This window comes from Pristiophorus japonicus, chromosome 4 (genome assembly GCF_044704955.1).
Source record: "Pristiophorus japonicus isolate sPriJap1 chromosome 4, sPriJap1.hap1, whole genome shotgun sequence".
NCBI lineage: Eukaryota > Metazoa > Chordata > Chondrichthyes > Pristiophoridae > Pristiophorus > Pristiophorus japonicus.
The window spans coordinates 138437431-138452993 of record NC_091980.1 but is presented as its reverse complement, the minus strand read 5'-3'; the positions used below and the strand labels follow the sequence as shown (position 1 = coordinate 138452993).

At 45.6% G+C, this 15563-nt stretch overlaps 1 protein-coding gene across 1 annotated transcript in view; it reads left to right on the top strand.

The window, feature by feature from the left end:
* Positions 1-610: 610 nt before the first annotated feature.
* LOC139262688 (apoptosis-associated speck-like protein containing a CARD) overlaps positions 611-15563 on the top strand; it is a 97205-nt gene continuing 82252 nt past the window's right edge. Inside the window, exons 1-2 of the mRNA XM_070877840.1 lie at positions 611-625; positions 1582-1690. Of these exons, the coding sequence (XP_070733941.1) occupies positions 611-625; positions 1582-1690 (124 nt within the window). The remainder of the gene's footprint in view (positions 626-1581; positions 1691-15563) is intronic.

Below are 15563 nucleotides of genomic sequence, written 5' to 3'. Positions count from 1 at the left end.
GGTTTGAAAATGGCAAGTCAGTTTTCAGTTTCTATAAATCTTCCCTCATGCTCTTGATGTCTGGAAGTGTACCATACCCGATGAGCTGTCGAGGAGCCAAGTGTACAGTCATAAGTCACCTCCTGGATACTGTTTCTTTCACTTTGTGAAGTGGAGTATTTAAAATAAACATTCGACACCAGGACTGTGTTTGAAGATTCAAGCAGTCTTTATTCACACCGGTGGGGAGGTGACCTGCTATGGGTCTAGCAAGGTCACTGTCCAATGATACGTAGTTTAAAACAATCTTTTTTACACGTAAACATACATGCTCAACCTCGTGCACGATCCTTTGGCACAATTTGATTAGCCAAAAGCCCGCGTGCACAGTGATTGGTTGGTTACTTACCTTCCGCAGCACATAATCACTCGCCTCTGTTTTATGCCTAGCTCACTTAACATTAAGGTACCGGCTCCATTACCGGAAGAAGTCCTGACTGATGTGGCCACAATCTATTGTTGTTAGCCTGACCTTTGCTCAGGCCAGGTAGTATCCTGTTAATGGTTCACTTCTGCCCCATTGTTCTGCTTTCCTACCCTCCTAGGCCCCTTGTGGTTCCATTTCTAAGTCATGCAGCTTACCTCGGTTAGTTCTTGCAAAGTCAACATGTTATTCTTAGCATTATGTCAACTGCCTCTTAAGCGATCTAAAAGCTGACCACTGCAAACAGCCTGTTAGTTAATTTGAGTCCCGAGACTCTTTCTTAACCCTATAATTATAGCAGAGCTGAAAATCCCCACTTCACTTTGTTACTTGCACTTTGTCACCCTGGTGACTCTCCCACTTTGTTACTGTTACTCTTTATTTCTTGCACTTTGCTATTGTTAGTCTGTCAGTCTTTGTCTGCCTTTGTTACTCTCAACTTGTTACTCTTGCTTTGTTACTCTCACTCTTACCTTGTCACTCTTCCTTCGTTACTCTCATTTTGTTAGTTACTCTTACTCTCAAGTTCTAGCCCTATCATTCTTCCCTTTATTACTCTCATCCTTACTTTCCCCCTCACTCTCCTTTTATTACTCTCACCCTTTTATTACTCTCACCCTTTATTACTCCCCCCTCACTCTACTTTTATTACTCTCCCTCTCACCCTTTATTACTCCCCTCACGCTCCCTTTATTACTCTCCCTCTCACCTATTATTATTCTCAAACTCATCTCCCTTTATTACTCACCTACACTCTACCTTTATTACTCTCCCTCTCACTCCCTTTATTACTCTCACCCACTCACTCCTCCTCTATTACTCTCACCCTCTTTCTCACCCTCTATTACTCTCATCCTCTCTCACCCACTCCTCCTTTATTACTCTCACCCGCTCACTCTCCCTCTATTACTCTCACTCTCCCTCTATTACTCTCACTCTCCCTCTATTATTCTCACCCTCTCACTCTCCCTCTATTACTCACCCTCTCACTCTCCTTTTATTACTCTCACCCTCTCTCTCATCCTCTATTACTCTCATCCTCTATTACTCTCACTCTGTTACGTGACGCCCTCAGTTTCACTTTCACATTCTGTTATTTCATTTCCTGATCCGTTCAGTTCATTTTTCTTCCCACCCCGGCAGCTGCAGCGGCGGCTCCCCTGTATCGGGAGTATTTCCCGACTGGCTGGACTTGGAGCAGACCCGAGCCGGACCCGGAGCGGCCCGGTGAGTGAGTGTGCGCGGAGCGGCTGAAAACCCTGCTAATCCCGAACCCAGTGCAGATAAACCTCTGCAGATAACTAATGATGAAATGTTTCCCTGTGATTGGGATATGTGCTCGTGTCGGCGGTTCCATCCAACAATCAAACGTTGTGCTCCGGAAAGGGAATAGAAGTGGTGCCATGTATTTCTGCCATGTATTGAGTCACTATCAGTACCGACCTGACACGGGGATGGGTTGGATCTGCATGGCTTGTGCTGGTCTGACCCCTCCTCCCTCCCCTTTACCTTGGTCCCCAAGCGCTTTACAGCCATTGAAGTCATCATAGGCGGTCCCTCGAACGAGGATGACTTGCTTCCAAATGAGTTCACAGATATTTCAATGAATGACCTGATGTTCCAGTCCTGAACTCCAATTGATTTGCGTGGATTTTTTTAACGTGTTGTGACTGTTGCACATCAGCCACCACATGGGCTTGACAGAACTAGGCCTTTATCCAGTGGCAAGGATTGAACCAGGACGACTGGAGACCTGCTCTGCTGCACGTACCTAGTGTGCACACATATTGCAGTGTGGGCTGCCCCTGGGCCCTTGGCTCTTCTGGGCCCTATAACCTCATCTGTCGCACCTCCGCCACGATCTCTCGCCGCTCCTCCGCCAGAAACACTCATCGCATCTTGCCACAAACACTCGCTGCTCATCCGCCCGACCGTCCCACTCCTCTGTACCTGGGCCCTGCCAATGTTCCTGCCCACGCTCCAAGACGGCGACCAGGGTTTTGATGATGTCACCCAGTCGCCCATCTCAAATTCCTTGGAGCAGCTCGCGCTGTAGGTTGAAGTGGTATGCCGCTCCAGCTCTTTTATAGCCGAGCTGCGGAGCTGTTCTCTCGCAGGTCGGGGGGGCCACAAAGTACTTTTGAAGTGTATTCACTGTTGTAATGTAGGAAACACAATGTCCCAGGAATACGGGTCGTTTGCTCCTCCCATTACGGGTGTGGCACCGCTAACGATTCCTGCTAAATTTTGTGGGAGTTTAGCGGCGGCGGTAACCTGTAGCGCCCCACTTCGCTTTCTCTGGCGATAACAACGTCATCGCGGCGATGCACATTGGGTACTAAAGGGAGTCTTGCTACAGTTGTACAGGGTATTGGTGAGGCCACACCTGGAATACTGCGTGCAGTTTTGGTTTCCATATTTAAGAAAGGATATACTTACTTTGGAGGCAGTTCAGAGAAGATTCACTAGGTTGATTCCGGAGATGAGAGGGTTGACTTATGAGGAAAGGTTGAATAGGTTGGGCCTCTACTCATTGGAATTCAGAAGAATGAGAGGTGATCTTATCGAAACGTATAAGATTATGAGGGGGCTTGACAAGATGGATGCAGCGAGGATGTTTCCACTGATGGGGGAGACTAGAACTAGAGGGCATGATCTTAGAATAAGGGGCCGCCCATTTAAATTTGAGATGAGGAGAAATTTCTTCTCTCAGAGGGTTGTAAATCTGTGGAATTCGCTGCCTCAGAAAGCTGTGGAAGCTGGGACATTGAGTAAATTTGACAGAAATAGACAGTTCTTAAACGATAAGGGAATAAGGGGTTATGGGGAGCGGGCAGGGAAGTGGACCCGAGTCCATGATCAGATCAGCCATGATCTTATTAAATGGCAGAGCAGGCTCGAGGGGCTGTATGGCCTGCTCCTGCTCCTATTTCTTATGTTCTTATGTTATCACCCTGGAACAAAGATTGGAGAGCATCCCCTGAAGCTGCGCGGGGTGATGCCAGCGACAGTTTCCGAGCTGCAGGCCGCTCACAGGGCGCTACTTAAAGGGGAGGTAATTTAAAAAAAATTAGCTGTCTTTCTTCTGCTTGAGTGACAGGCTGTGGGAACGGCTCCCCCCGCTCCCGGTGGTCCATGGAGGCCAGTTTCTTCACTGCAGAGTTTGCAGCATGGGCCCTTCCCTCAAATAAAGGGTAGAGCCCCTCCTACATGACAACGCTATGTGGCTCAGTGCAGCGCTGCGCCCCGCTCCCGACCCGGCCGCCCCATTACCGCCCCGGAAAGGAAGTGGAGCACGTTATTTTGCTCTCCCCTTTTTTTCGGGGACGGTAACCCAATTTTTCGAGTGGGACGGGACTTCCGCGCCTGGCGCAAAATGTCCCGCCTCCCGGATGTTACCGCCCCCTAACGGGGCGCTACGCAATTTCACCCACAATCTGTATCACTGATGTTGATTGAGTGATAATTACTCGGTACTGCACCCAAGTGTTAGCCTGTATTTTGTGCTCAAGTCCATGGAGTGGGGCTTGAACCCATAACCTTCTGCCTCAGAGGCAAGGGTGCTGCCTGCTGAGTCACAGCTCAATTGAGACAGGTGAGTGAAAAGTTGATCAAAGAGGGCCTTTAAGAAGGGCCTTACGGAAGGAGAGATTTTGGGGAGAAATTCTGGAGCTAAGGGCCTCGATGGTTGAAGGCAATATTCTTTGGAGATGAGAAGTTGTAGGGTTGGAGGAGGTTACAGAGATAGGGAGGGGTGAGGTCATGGAGGGATTTAAATCTGAAGATAAACATTTTAAATTGGAGGACTAGGAGCTAATGTAGATCATCAAGGACTGGGGTGATGGGTGAGCGGGACTTACAGACAATGACGGACAGGTAAAGACAAAATGGTCCATCAAGCCACTTGGTGTGAATTAGGACATGGGCAGCAGAGATGTGGATGAGCTCAAGTTTACAGACAGTGGAAGATGGGAGGTCAGTCAGGAGAGCATTGGAATAGTCAACTCTGGTACCATTAAGACAAGGATTATGGTTTCAGCAGCAAATGATGGGCTGAGGCAGGGGCAGAGATTGGCAGTGTTACGTAGATGGAAGTAGCGGGCTTATGATGCAGAGGATATGGGGTGGGCAGCTCAGCTCATCTCAGTCCTAAATGGCTGACCTCTTATTCTGAAACTGTGACCCCTGGTTCTAGATTCCCCAGCCAGGGGAAACATCCTCTCTACCCTGTTAAAAGCTGTAAGAATTTTGTATGGTTCAATGAGGTCACCTATTTTTCTAAACTCTAGAGAATATAGGCCTAGTCTACTCAATCTCTCCTCATAGAACAATCACCCATCCCAGGAATCAGTCTGGTGAACCTTTGTTGCACTCCCTCTATGGCTGGTGTATCCTTCCTTAGGTAAGGAGACCAAAACTGTACACAATACTCTTGGTGTGATCTCACTACGGCCCTATATAATTGCAGTAAGACGACTTGACTCTTATACTCAAATCCTCTTGTAATAAAGGCCAACATACCATTTTCTTTCTTAATTGCTTGCTGTACCTGCATGTTAACGTTCAGTGATTCGTGTACAAGGACACCCAGGTCCCTCTGAACACCAACATTTCCCAATCTCTCGCCATTTAAAAAATACTCTGCTTTTCTATTTTTGCGACCAAAGTGGATAACTTCACATTTCTCCACATTATATTCAATTTGCCGTGTTCTTGCCCACTCACTTAGCCTGTTTATATCCCCTTGAAACCTCTTTGCATCCTCCCCACACGTACATTCTCACTTAGCTTTGTATCATCAGCAAACTTGGATATATTACATTTGGTCCCCTCATCCAAATCATTAATATAGATTGTGAATAGCTGAGGCCCAAGCACCGATCCTTGTGGTACCCCAGCAGTTACAGCCTGACAAACCGAAAATGACCTGTTTATTCCTACTCTCTGTTTCCTGTCTGTTAACCAATCCACAATCCATACCAGTATATTACCCCAATCCCATGAGCCCTAATTTTGTTTAATAATCTTTTGTGTGGCACCCCATCGAAATTCCTTCTGAAATTCCAAATACACCATATCCACTGGTTCCCCATCTCTGTTCTGCTAGTTACAACCTCAAAAAACTAACAGATTTGTCAAACATGATTTCCCTTTCATAAATCCGTGTTGACTCTGCCCAATCCTATTATTATTTTCTAAGTGCCCTGTTACCACGTCCTTAATAATAGATTCTAGCATTTTCCCTACTACTGATGTCTAGTTCCCCATTTTCTCCTTCCTTTCTTAAATAGTGGGGTGACATTTGCTACCTTCCAATCCGCAGGAACTGTTCTAGAATCGATGGAATTTTGGAAGATGATAATCAATGCATCCACGATCTCTATAGACACCTCTTTCAAAACCCTAGGATGTAGGCCATCAGCTCCAGGGGATTTATCGGCTTTCAGTCCCATTAATTTCTCCGGAACTATTGTTGTTACTAATTCTAATTTCTTTCAATTCCTCATTCTCACCCTTGGTTCTCCACTATTTCCGGGGGGTATTTTGAGTGTTTTTCCATGAAGACAGACACAAAGTACTTGTTTAATTTCTCTGCCATTTCCTTATCCCCAATTATAATTTCTCCTGTCTTAGCCTGTAAGGGACCCACATTTACTTTCGCTAATCTTTTCTTTTTTACATACCTATAGAAGCTTTTACAGTCTGTTTTTATGTCTCTCGTCAGTTTACTCTCATTCTATTTTCGTTTTCTTTATCAATTTCTTGGTCCTCTTTTGCTGAATTCTAAAATCCTCCCAATCCTCGGGCTTATTACTCTTTTTGGTAACATTATAAGCCTCTTCTTTTGATCTAATACTATTTTTAATTTCTCTTGTTAGCCACCGTTGGACCAATTATGCTGTGCCTTAAAGTAATGTATATTTGTTGTAAATTATATATTCATTCTTTAAATCCTATTAGTTTGCTTTGTTTAGATTTAAGACCCTAGTTTCAGATTAACTAAATCATCTTCGAACTCAATATAAAATTCTATCGTATTATGGTTACTCTTCCCTAAAGGCCCCTTTACACCATTATGAGGGGCGAGTTGGCTAAGGTAGATTGGGAAACTACATTAAAAGGGATGATGGTAGACAAGTAATGGATAGCATTTAAAGAATGAATATATAATTTACAACAAATATACATTACTTTAAGGCACAAAAACTCCACAGGATAAGTGGTCCAACGGTGGCTAACAAGAGAAATTAAAAATATTAATGAACCCTTTCTCATTGCACAATACTCGATCTAAAGTAGCCTGTTCTCTAGTTGGTTCCTGAACATACTGATCTAGAAAACTATCATGTATACATTCCATGAATTTGTCCTCCACAGTATTACTGAAAATTTGGTTTGCCCATTCTCTATGTAGATTGAGGTCCCCCATGATTACTGTATTACCCTTGTTACATACACCTCTAATATTCTGATTTATACTGCGCCCTACATTCCAGCTACTGCTTGGGGCCTATAAACAACTCCCACCAATGTTTTTCTTAGTGCCACCCAAAATTATTATGCTTCTTGATTTTCGGTGCTGAGATCCTTTCTCGCTACTGTTGTTATCCCATCCTTTATTATCAGGGCTACCCCTCCTTTTCCATTTTGCCTATCTCTTCTACAAGTTAAGTGTCCTGGAATATTTAGTTCCCAACCGTGGCCACTTTGCAACCACGACTCTGTAATGGCTTTTAGATCAAATCTATTCATTTTTTATTTGCGCTATTAATTCATCTATTTTGTTGTAAATGCTTCGTGCATTCAGATATAGTGCCGTTAGCTTTGACTTTTTTCTATTTTTCCCTGATGTCACCTTAGTCACTGATGCCCTATAACCTTTATTACTCTCTCTGTCCCTTCCTGACCCACTCTGCTTATTTTTACCCCAAACTCTACTCTGCTCTAGAGCCTTGACATTTCTCTTGATGCTTTTAAATTTACTGTTTCCTGAATCCTCCCCACCCCCTTTCATTAGTTTAAAGTCCTGTCTACTGCCCTAGTTATTCGATTCGCCAGGACACTGGTCCCAACCCGGTTTAAGTGAAGCCCGTCCCAACAGAACAGCTCCCTTCTTTCCCCAGGACTGGTGCGAGTAGCGCATGAACTGTTGCTTGGTGAACTGTCTGATTACAGTCATGTGCATTTAGATAGTGCTCCTCACGTGCTGAAGACATCTCAAAATGCTTTATCCTCAGATAATGGAGCAGTCCATGCCCGCATGCAACAAGATCTGAACAACATTCAGGCTTGGGCTCATAAATGGCAAGTAACATTCGCGCCAACAAGTGCCAGGCAATGACCATCTCCAACAAGCGAGAGTCTAACCACTGCCTCTTGACATTCAATGGCATTACCATCATCGAATCCACCACCATTAACATCCTGGGGGTCACCAGAAACTTAACTGGACCAGCCACATAAACACTGTGGCAACAAGAGCAGGTCAGAGACTGGGTATTCTGCAGCAAGTGTCTCACCTCCTGACTCCCCAAAGCCTTTCCACCATCTACAAGGTGCAAGTCAGGAGTGTGATGGAATACTCTCCACTTGCCTGGATGAGTGCAGCTCCAACAACACTCAAGAAGCTCGACACGATCCAGGATAAAGCAGCCTGCTTAATTGGCACCCCATCCACCTCCTTAAACATTCACCAACGTACCGTGGCTGTAGTATGTACCACCTACAAGATGCAGTGCAGCAATTCGCCAAGGCCTCTTCAGCAGTACCTCCCAAACCCGCGACCTCTACCACCTAGCAGGCGCATGGGAACACCACCTCCACATTCCCCTCCAAGTCACACACCATCCTGATTTGGAAGCATAACGCCGTTCCTTCATTGTCGTTGGATCAATATTTTGGAACTCCCTCCCTAACAGCACTGTGGGGGAACCTTCACCACACGGACTGCAGCGGTTCAAGAAGGAGGTTCACCACCACCTTCTCAAGGGCAATTATGGATGGGCAATAAATGCTGGCTTTGCTAGCGACACCCACATTCCATGAACGAATTAAGAAAAAAACATTAAGGAGCGAATAAATCTTGCAGGCTGAGCAGGAAGGGCAAAGAGAAGAAGGTTTGGGTGGGATGATGACATCATGGCCAAAGAGAGGAGAACAAGTAGTTTGTTGAAAGCAGAGAGAGAGGGAATTGGGTAGGGAATTCTAGGGGCAGGAGTGAAACATTATTTCAATGAGTGCGTGGTAATTCTATGGAACAGAATCCCTAGGGAGACGTGAGTGTTGATTGATTCAAATGCAAATTCGATAGATTTATTTTAGAAAATAACACTTTGAGATAGAGTATATGAGTAACTTGAGACCTGACATGAGGTAAGTGTAGCATGATTAGCAGGAACAGGTGAGTGTGAAGCTATGGTTTCCAAAGTGTTCCATCACTGGGGGTTTTCCTCTCTTAGTATCTGGGTCTGTCGTAGATGAATTGATAGCGATTGATTGCTATGATTAGTCAACAACTCCATTATCATTGTATCATGCATCTACAGGATGGTGGAAGGTGAACTAGATGGGTCTTGGGATTCCCCAACGCTGGCCCAACTACTGGATGCCCACATGCGCATGGTGCTGTGCTCAGGCCCTGTTTTTCTGCCCAGAGGGAGGGGAGAAAATCAGAAGCAGAATCTCGACCACCACCTCCTCATTGCATTGGGTGGGTGGAGGTGTGGGAGTATCTGCCCGACTCTCCTTTTTCTCAGAGTTGGTGCATGGCAGGAGAACAAAAGCAAAATATAATTAAATCAAATTGTGAAAAATGCAGGAAGAACAGCTAACATTAGAACATAAGAACATAAGAAATAGGAGCAGGAGTAGGCCACGTGGCCCCTCGAACCTGCTCCGCCATTTAATAAGATTATGGCTGATCATCGACCTCAACTCCACTTGCCCACCCAATCCCCATATCCCTTGATTTCCCCTAGACTCCAAAGATCTGTCTATCTCAGTCTTGGGGAGAGAATTCCAAAGATTCACAACCGTCTAAGTGAAGAAATTCCTCCTCATCTCTGTCTTAAATGGCCGACCCCTTATTCCAAGACTATGCCCCGTAGTTCTAGACATTCCAACCAGAAGAATCAACCTCTCAGCAACTACCCTGTCAATCCCCTTCAGAATCTTTTATGTTTCAATGAGATCACTTCTCATTCTTCGAAACTCCAGAGGGTATAGGTCCATTCTACACAATCTCTCATCAGAAAACAACACTCTCATCCCAGGAATCAATCTAGTGAACCTTCGTTGCACCGCCTCCATGGCAAGTATATCCTTCCTTAGATAAGGAGACCAAAACTGTGCACAGTACACAGTCTCACCAAGGCCCTGTACAATTGTAGCTCTTAAACTCGTAAACTCCAATCCCCTTTCAATAAAGGACATGCCATTAGCCTTCCTTATTGCTTGCTGTACCTGCATACTAGCTTTCTGTTTCTTGCACAAGGACACCCAAATCTCTCTGAACACCAACATTTAAAAGTTTCTCAACATTTAAAAATATTCTGCTTTTCTATTCTTTTTACCAAAATGAATAACCTCACATTTCCCTACATTATACTCCACCTGCCACCTTACTGCCCACTCACTTAGTCTATCTATATCCTTTTGCAGACTCATTGGGGGAGAAATTCAGTCGCACCTCATTCGGAGCGGTAATTTTAGCGCCTTGAAAAAGTTTGTGCCTTTCGCCGAGAAATTCGTCCGAATTGGTCAAAGAGCTGACAGGGGCGATAAATCAGCTGTTGCACACCAGAGCTGAGGGGCGATGACAAAAGTTTGGTCGGTAAGTTTGGCGGACCCATTGCGCCTGCGTGGAACTCCGAGTCAGATCCCAGCAAAAGCCGAGTCTTAAAGGCGCGGCATAGTAATTCACCCATTAAAGTTTCAAAATCACTTGTTTTCAAACTGTACTGTTATATTTGTCTGCTACTGCAAACTGGGAGGCTCACCACCGTGCTGTGTGTAAACGTTGCACTGACTGTGACCTCCGAGGGAAGTGCTTCCTCATCCCTTTAAGTAGCCACCAGTTACTGACTCTGCAAGCCTGGACCTACTGTTTTTACAGACGTTGTTCCTGGCGGCCGTTAAATGAGGCGGCCGCACCTAATTTACCGACCGGGACACAAGTGTGGGTGTTGCACCAGGAATACGCCATGATCGGAGTGATCGGCAGCAGCTGGGCGTTACTGGTTTGTGCCCCCGGTGACCCTCTAATGAATGTTTGTTTGGTCAGAGAGCTAAATGCCGCGCTCCCGGTCGGTAACCTCTTACGCTCCCATTAACGGCCCCCCTGAGGTGTGAGACAACCAAAAATCCAGCCCACAGTGTTCTCACTAGCTTTATGTCGGTCCCTTCAGCTCGGTCATTAACATAGATTGTAAATAGCTGAGGCCCCAGCACTGATCCTTGCGGCACCCCACTAGTTACAGCCTGCCAAACTGAAAAAGACCCATTTATCCCTACTCTCTGTTTTCTGGCCGTTAACCAATCTTCTATCCATGCTAATACATTACCTCCAATCCCATGATCTTGTGTAATAACCTTTTATGTGGCACCTTATCGAAAGCCTTTTGGAAATCCAAAATACTACATCCACTGGTTCCCCTTTATCTGTCCTGTTACATCCTCAAAAAAAACTCTACTAAATTTGTCAAACACGATTTCCCTTTCATAAAACCATGTTGACTCTGCCTAATCATGTTATCATTTTCTAAATGCCCTGATACCACTCCCTTAACAATGGATTCCAGCATTTTCCCGACAACTGGTGTCAGGCTAACTGGCCTGTAGTTCCCCATTTTCTCTCTACCTTCTTTATTGAATAGCGGTGTTACATTTGCTACCTTCCAATCCGCTGGGACTGTTCTAGAATCTAAGGAATTTTGGAAGATCAAAACCAATGCATCGACTCTGCAGCCACCTCTTTCAGATCCCTAGGATGTAGGCCGCCAGATCCTGGGATTTAGTCCCATTAGTTTCTCTAGCACTTTTTCTCTACTTATATTAATTACATTAAGTTCCTCACCCTCATTAGACCCTTAGTTCCCCACCATTTTAGGTATGCTTTTTGCGTCTTCTACTGTGAAGACAGATACAAAATATTTGTTTAACGTTTCTGCCATTTCCTTATTCCCCATAATAATTTCTCCTGCCTCAGCATCTAAGGTGTTATGTATGTTAACTGCCACTGTCGGAGCCCTAATGGTCACTGGCAGACAGTGCAAGCTGTGTATATAATGGTGGCAGCCATGTTGAATCCTCACTTTGAGAATAAATAAACTGGAGTAAGGTCATGCCTGAACTAGCTCACCGTACTTAGCCTCGTGGAGTTATTCGATACTTAACATAAGGGACCAATGTTTACTTCTTTTGCTACTCTTTTCCTTTTTACATACTTGTAGAAGTTCTGACAATCTGATTTTATATTTGGTGCTCGTTTAAGCAGTGATTTCCCAGTAAATCTGTTCTAGCTACAGCAGCTACAGAAATCATAGGCCTGCATCCTTCTAAAGCTCTGTCACTTTTAGTTTGCCACCAATTTTCTCCCCTGCTCTACTGGATGGCTCCAAGGGCACTCCAAGCCCTCTGGTACCTCACAGAAGCATATGGCTTGGCATTGAGAGTTCAGCTAGGGTAGGCTTTATAAACTGAGCCCGATCATGCTCTCACCTGTCACTGCACAGCAATGAGGAACAGGAGCACTGGTTGAATTTCCCCTCCATAGCTCCAGGATGCTATGGCCAATTGCAGCAGCCCAACTTGTGTCCTGGCTCAACTAACTGGGAATGGAACCTATGGCCTGCCAGCTCTACACAGCTCCCTCTCACTCTGTGCAGTTCACATCGGTGGAGTCATTCCGGGAACTCTCATTCATATTTCTATTCAGCTGACGTTATAAAAGAAGCGCTTTCTGGGTCTGTTGTACATTGATTGATGGAGATTGATAGCCATGATTAGTCATGTGACTCATCATCATAGGCAGTCCCTCGGAATCGAGGAAGACATGCTTCCACTCTTAACATGAGTTCTTAGGTGGCTGTACAGTCCAATACAAGAACCACAGTCTCTGTCACAGGTGGGACAGATAGTCATTGAGGGAAGGGGTGGGTGGGACTGGTTTGTGGCTCGGTCTTTCCGCTGTCTGCGCTTGATTTCTGCATGCTCTCGGCGTTGAGACTCGAGGTGCTCAGCGCCTTCCCGGATGCACTTCCTCCACTTAGGGAGGTCTTTGGCCAGGGACTCCCAGGTGTCAGTGGGGATGTTGCACTTTATCAGGGAGGCTTTGAGGGTGTCCTTGTAACGTTTCCGCTGCCTACCTTTGGCTCGTTTGCCATGAAGGAATTCCAAGTAGAGTGCTTGCTTTGGGAGTCTCGTGTCTGGCATGCGAACTATGTGGCCTGCCCAGCGGAGCTGATCAAGTGTGGTCAGTGCTTCAATGCTGGGTATGTTGGCCTGGTTGAGGACGCTAACGTTGGTGCATCTGTCCTCCCAGGGGATTTGTAGGATCTTGCGGAGACATCGTTGGTGGTATTTCTCCAGTGACTTGTGGTGTCTACTGTACATGGTCCATGTTTCAAACTGCCACCAAGCTCATGGTGTATAGGGCTGAAGTAATACCCGCCCTCTTGTATGGCTCAGAAACATGGACCTTGTACAGCAGACACCTCAAGTCATGTGACTACCAGGTTCGTAGAAGGTGAATGAGCTGGACTTTGGTTTGTTTTGCCTGTAGCAATTCCTTATTTTCCTAGAGCTGGGAACCTTGAAGCTTTTTGGAAAGGATTGCAGACAGCAGAATTAGAATTGATCAGAGCTGATTGTACTTACCTTAATCTTTATCTGAATCCTCATGTTTCCACAGGGCAGAACTCGTGGGCCGTGTGACTGAGCAATGAGTGGGATAGGTAATTCTGTTACTGATCCTTATGTACGTAACACAGTGAATTTTACAAGCGGGAAAAGACCTTGAGGTTCACGTGCCTTCTCCTTTCATTGCTTTTCATCCCTCATCTATTGCCGTTCATTTCCCCTTCCTACCATCACTCTCTCCTTTACTGCCGTCTATTATTTTCATCATTGCTGTACATTACATCTTTATTAACATCCATCCCTCCTTTATTGCCATCCATTCCTCTTCATGGCCATAAATTCATCCCTTCTTTACCATCCATCTCTCCTTCATTACCATCTACCCCTCCATCACAGAAACATAGGGCTTGTAATTTTGTACCGTTGTTTTTGAGGCGGTGTCTGAGTGCTGATTTTAGTGCCGGGCGTTAAGTGCACATTGCTAAATTCAGTTTTTGCTCCCAATGATGAGAGAGCAGCGCTATAAAGTGCCGTTGCACACTCCTCCTCAGCTCCAATGAGGCGGGAGCTCAGGAGGCCTCCTCAATTTCACAACGGGAGGCTGCCGCCAAGCTAGGAAAAAAAGGGAGGGAAAGGGAAGAAAAAAAGAACTAAAACTTTTCCGATCCGCGCACACACTTCCCCACTCTTAAAACGAATGAAAACATGCAGAAATAAATAATAAGAAAAGCTTACCTTCCTTTCTGGGCGATTCCGCCTGAGAACCGCTCTTTAACCACCACTTTTTTCAGGCTATACGGCCACCTGCGTACAAAGCAAATGTCGGGACAGAGGCGTTGTACGCTGGATGGTGTCACCATGCGGGTGTCGTCAGCCGGCACAGCATTGCCTCTTGGCGCCTCTGCCACAGAGCCGATTCAATTTCAACGGGGTCATGGTCTGGACGCCACTTAATGAAGCTGATAGGCCTTTGCCGCCAGTTTACCGCCGAACGCCGGCGGTAACGGGCGGCATCCACAACTGAATTTCGACCCCATAGAATCTTACAGCACAGAAGGAGGCCATTCAGCACATCGTGCCTGTGCCAGCTCTTTGAAAGAGCTGTTCAATTTAATCCCAGACCCGAGCTTTTTCCACATATCCCTGCAAATTAGTCCTGGTCAAGTACATGTCCAATTGCCTTTTGAAAGTTGCTATTGAATCTGCGTCCAGCACCCTTTCAGGTGGTGCGTTCTAGATCTTGACCAACTCTGTGTGAGCATATGCCTCCTCAACCCCAATGTTCCCGTTAAGCAGCCACGCAACGTTCCACACTTCCCGCGCAGGCCACACACCGGCCTTTAAATGGAAAAACGTGCACTGGCAGAAATTTTCAAAATGCACAGCCCGTTCCCCCCCCCTCCAAAAAAAAATAGAGGGAACATTGCATATCTTCTCTCTGGTTCTTTTGCCAATTATTTTTAATCTATGACCTCTGGTTACCGACCCACTTGTCAGAGGAAGCAGTTTCTCCCTACTTGCTCCATCAAAGCCCCTCATAATTTTGAACAGCTTAATTAAATCTCCCCTTAACCTTCTCTGCTCTAAGGAGAACAATCTTAGATTATCCAATCTCTCCACATAACTGAAGTCCGGCATCCCTGGGTGCTCTTTACCTTTCCGCCGTTGTTCATAGGTTTATATGCAACCTTCAGGGCTGCTGACCGAGGGCCGTGTGGCTCTTTGTTGGCCGGTGCAGACACGATGGACTGAAATGGCCTCCCTCTGCGCTGTAGATTTCTATGTTTCCCTGTTATATTGCATCGTTCATGTGTCTGCTCATTTCACAGTCTGTCTATGTCTTCCTGAGGTCTGCTACTATCCTCACTATTTACTATTTTGGTATCTTTTGAAAACTTGGGAATTGTACTCCTTATACCCAAGTCCAGGTCCTTCATATTTAACAAGAAAATATATCATAAAAATTAGGATTAGGAGCAGGAGTAGGCCATTCGGCCCCTCGAGCCTGCTCCGCAATTCAATGAGATCATGGAATCATTCAATACCGACCACAGGGGACCCCGTGTATACTTCCCTCCATTCAGAAAAAATGCCCATTCACCACCAGTCCCGCCCTCCTTACCCTGAGCCAATTACGTATCCAAGTTACCACTGTCCCTTTACTCCCATGTGCATCTATTTTCAAAATAAGTCTGTTATGTGCCTTTTGAAAGTCCATATATACAACATCTACTGCATTACC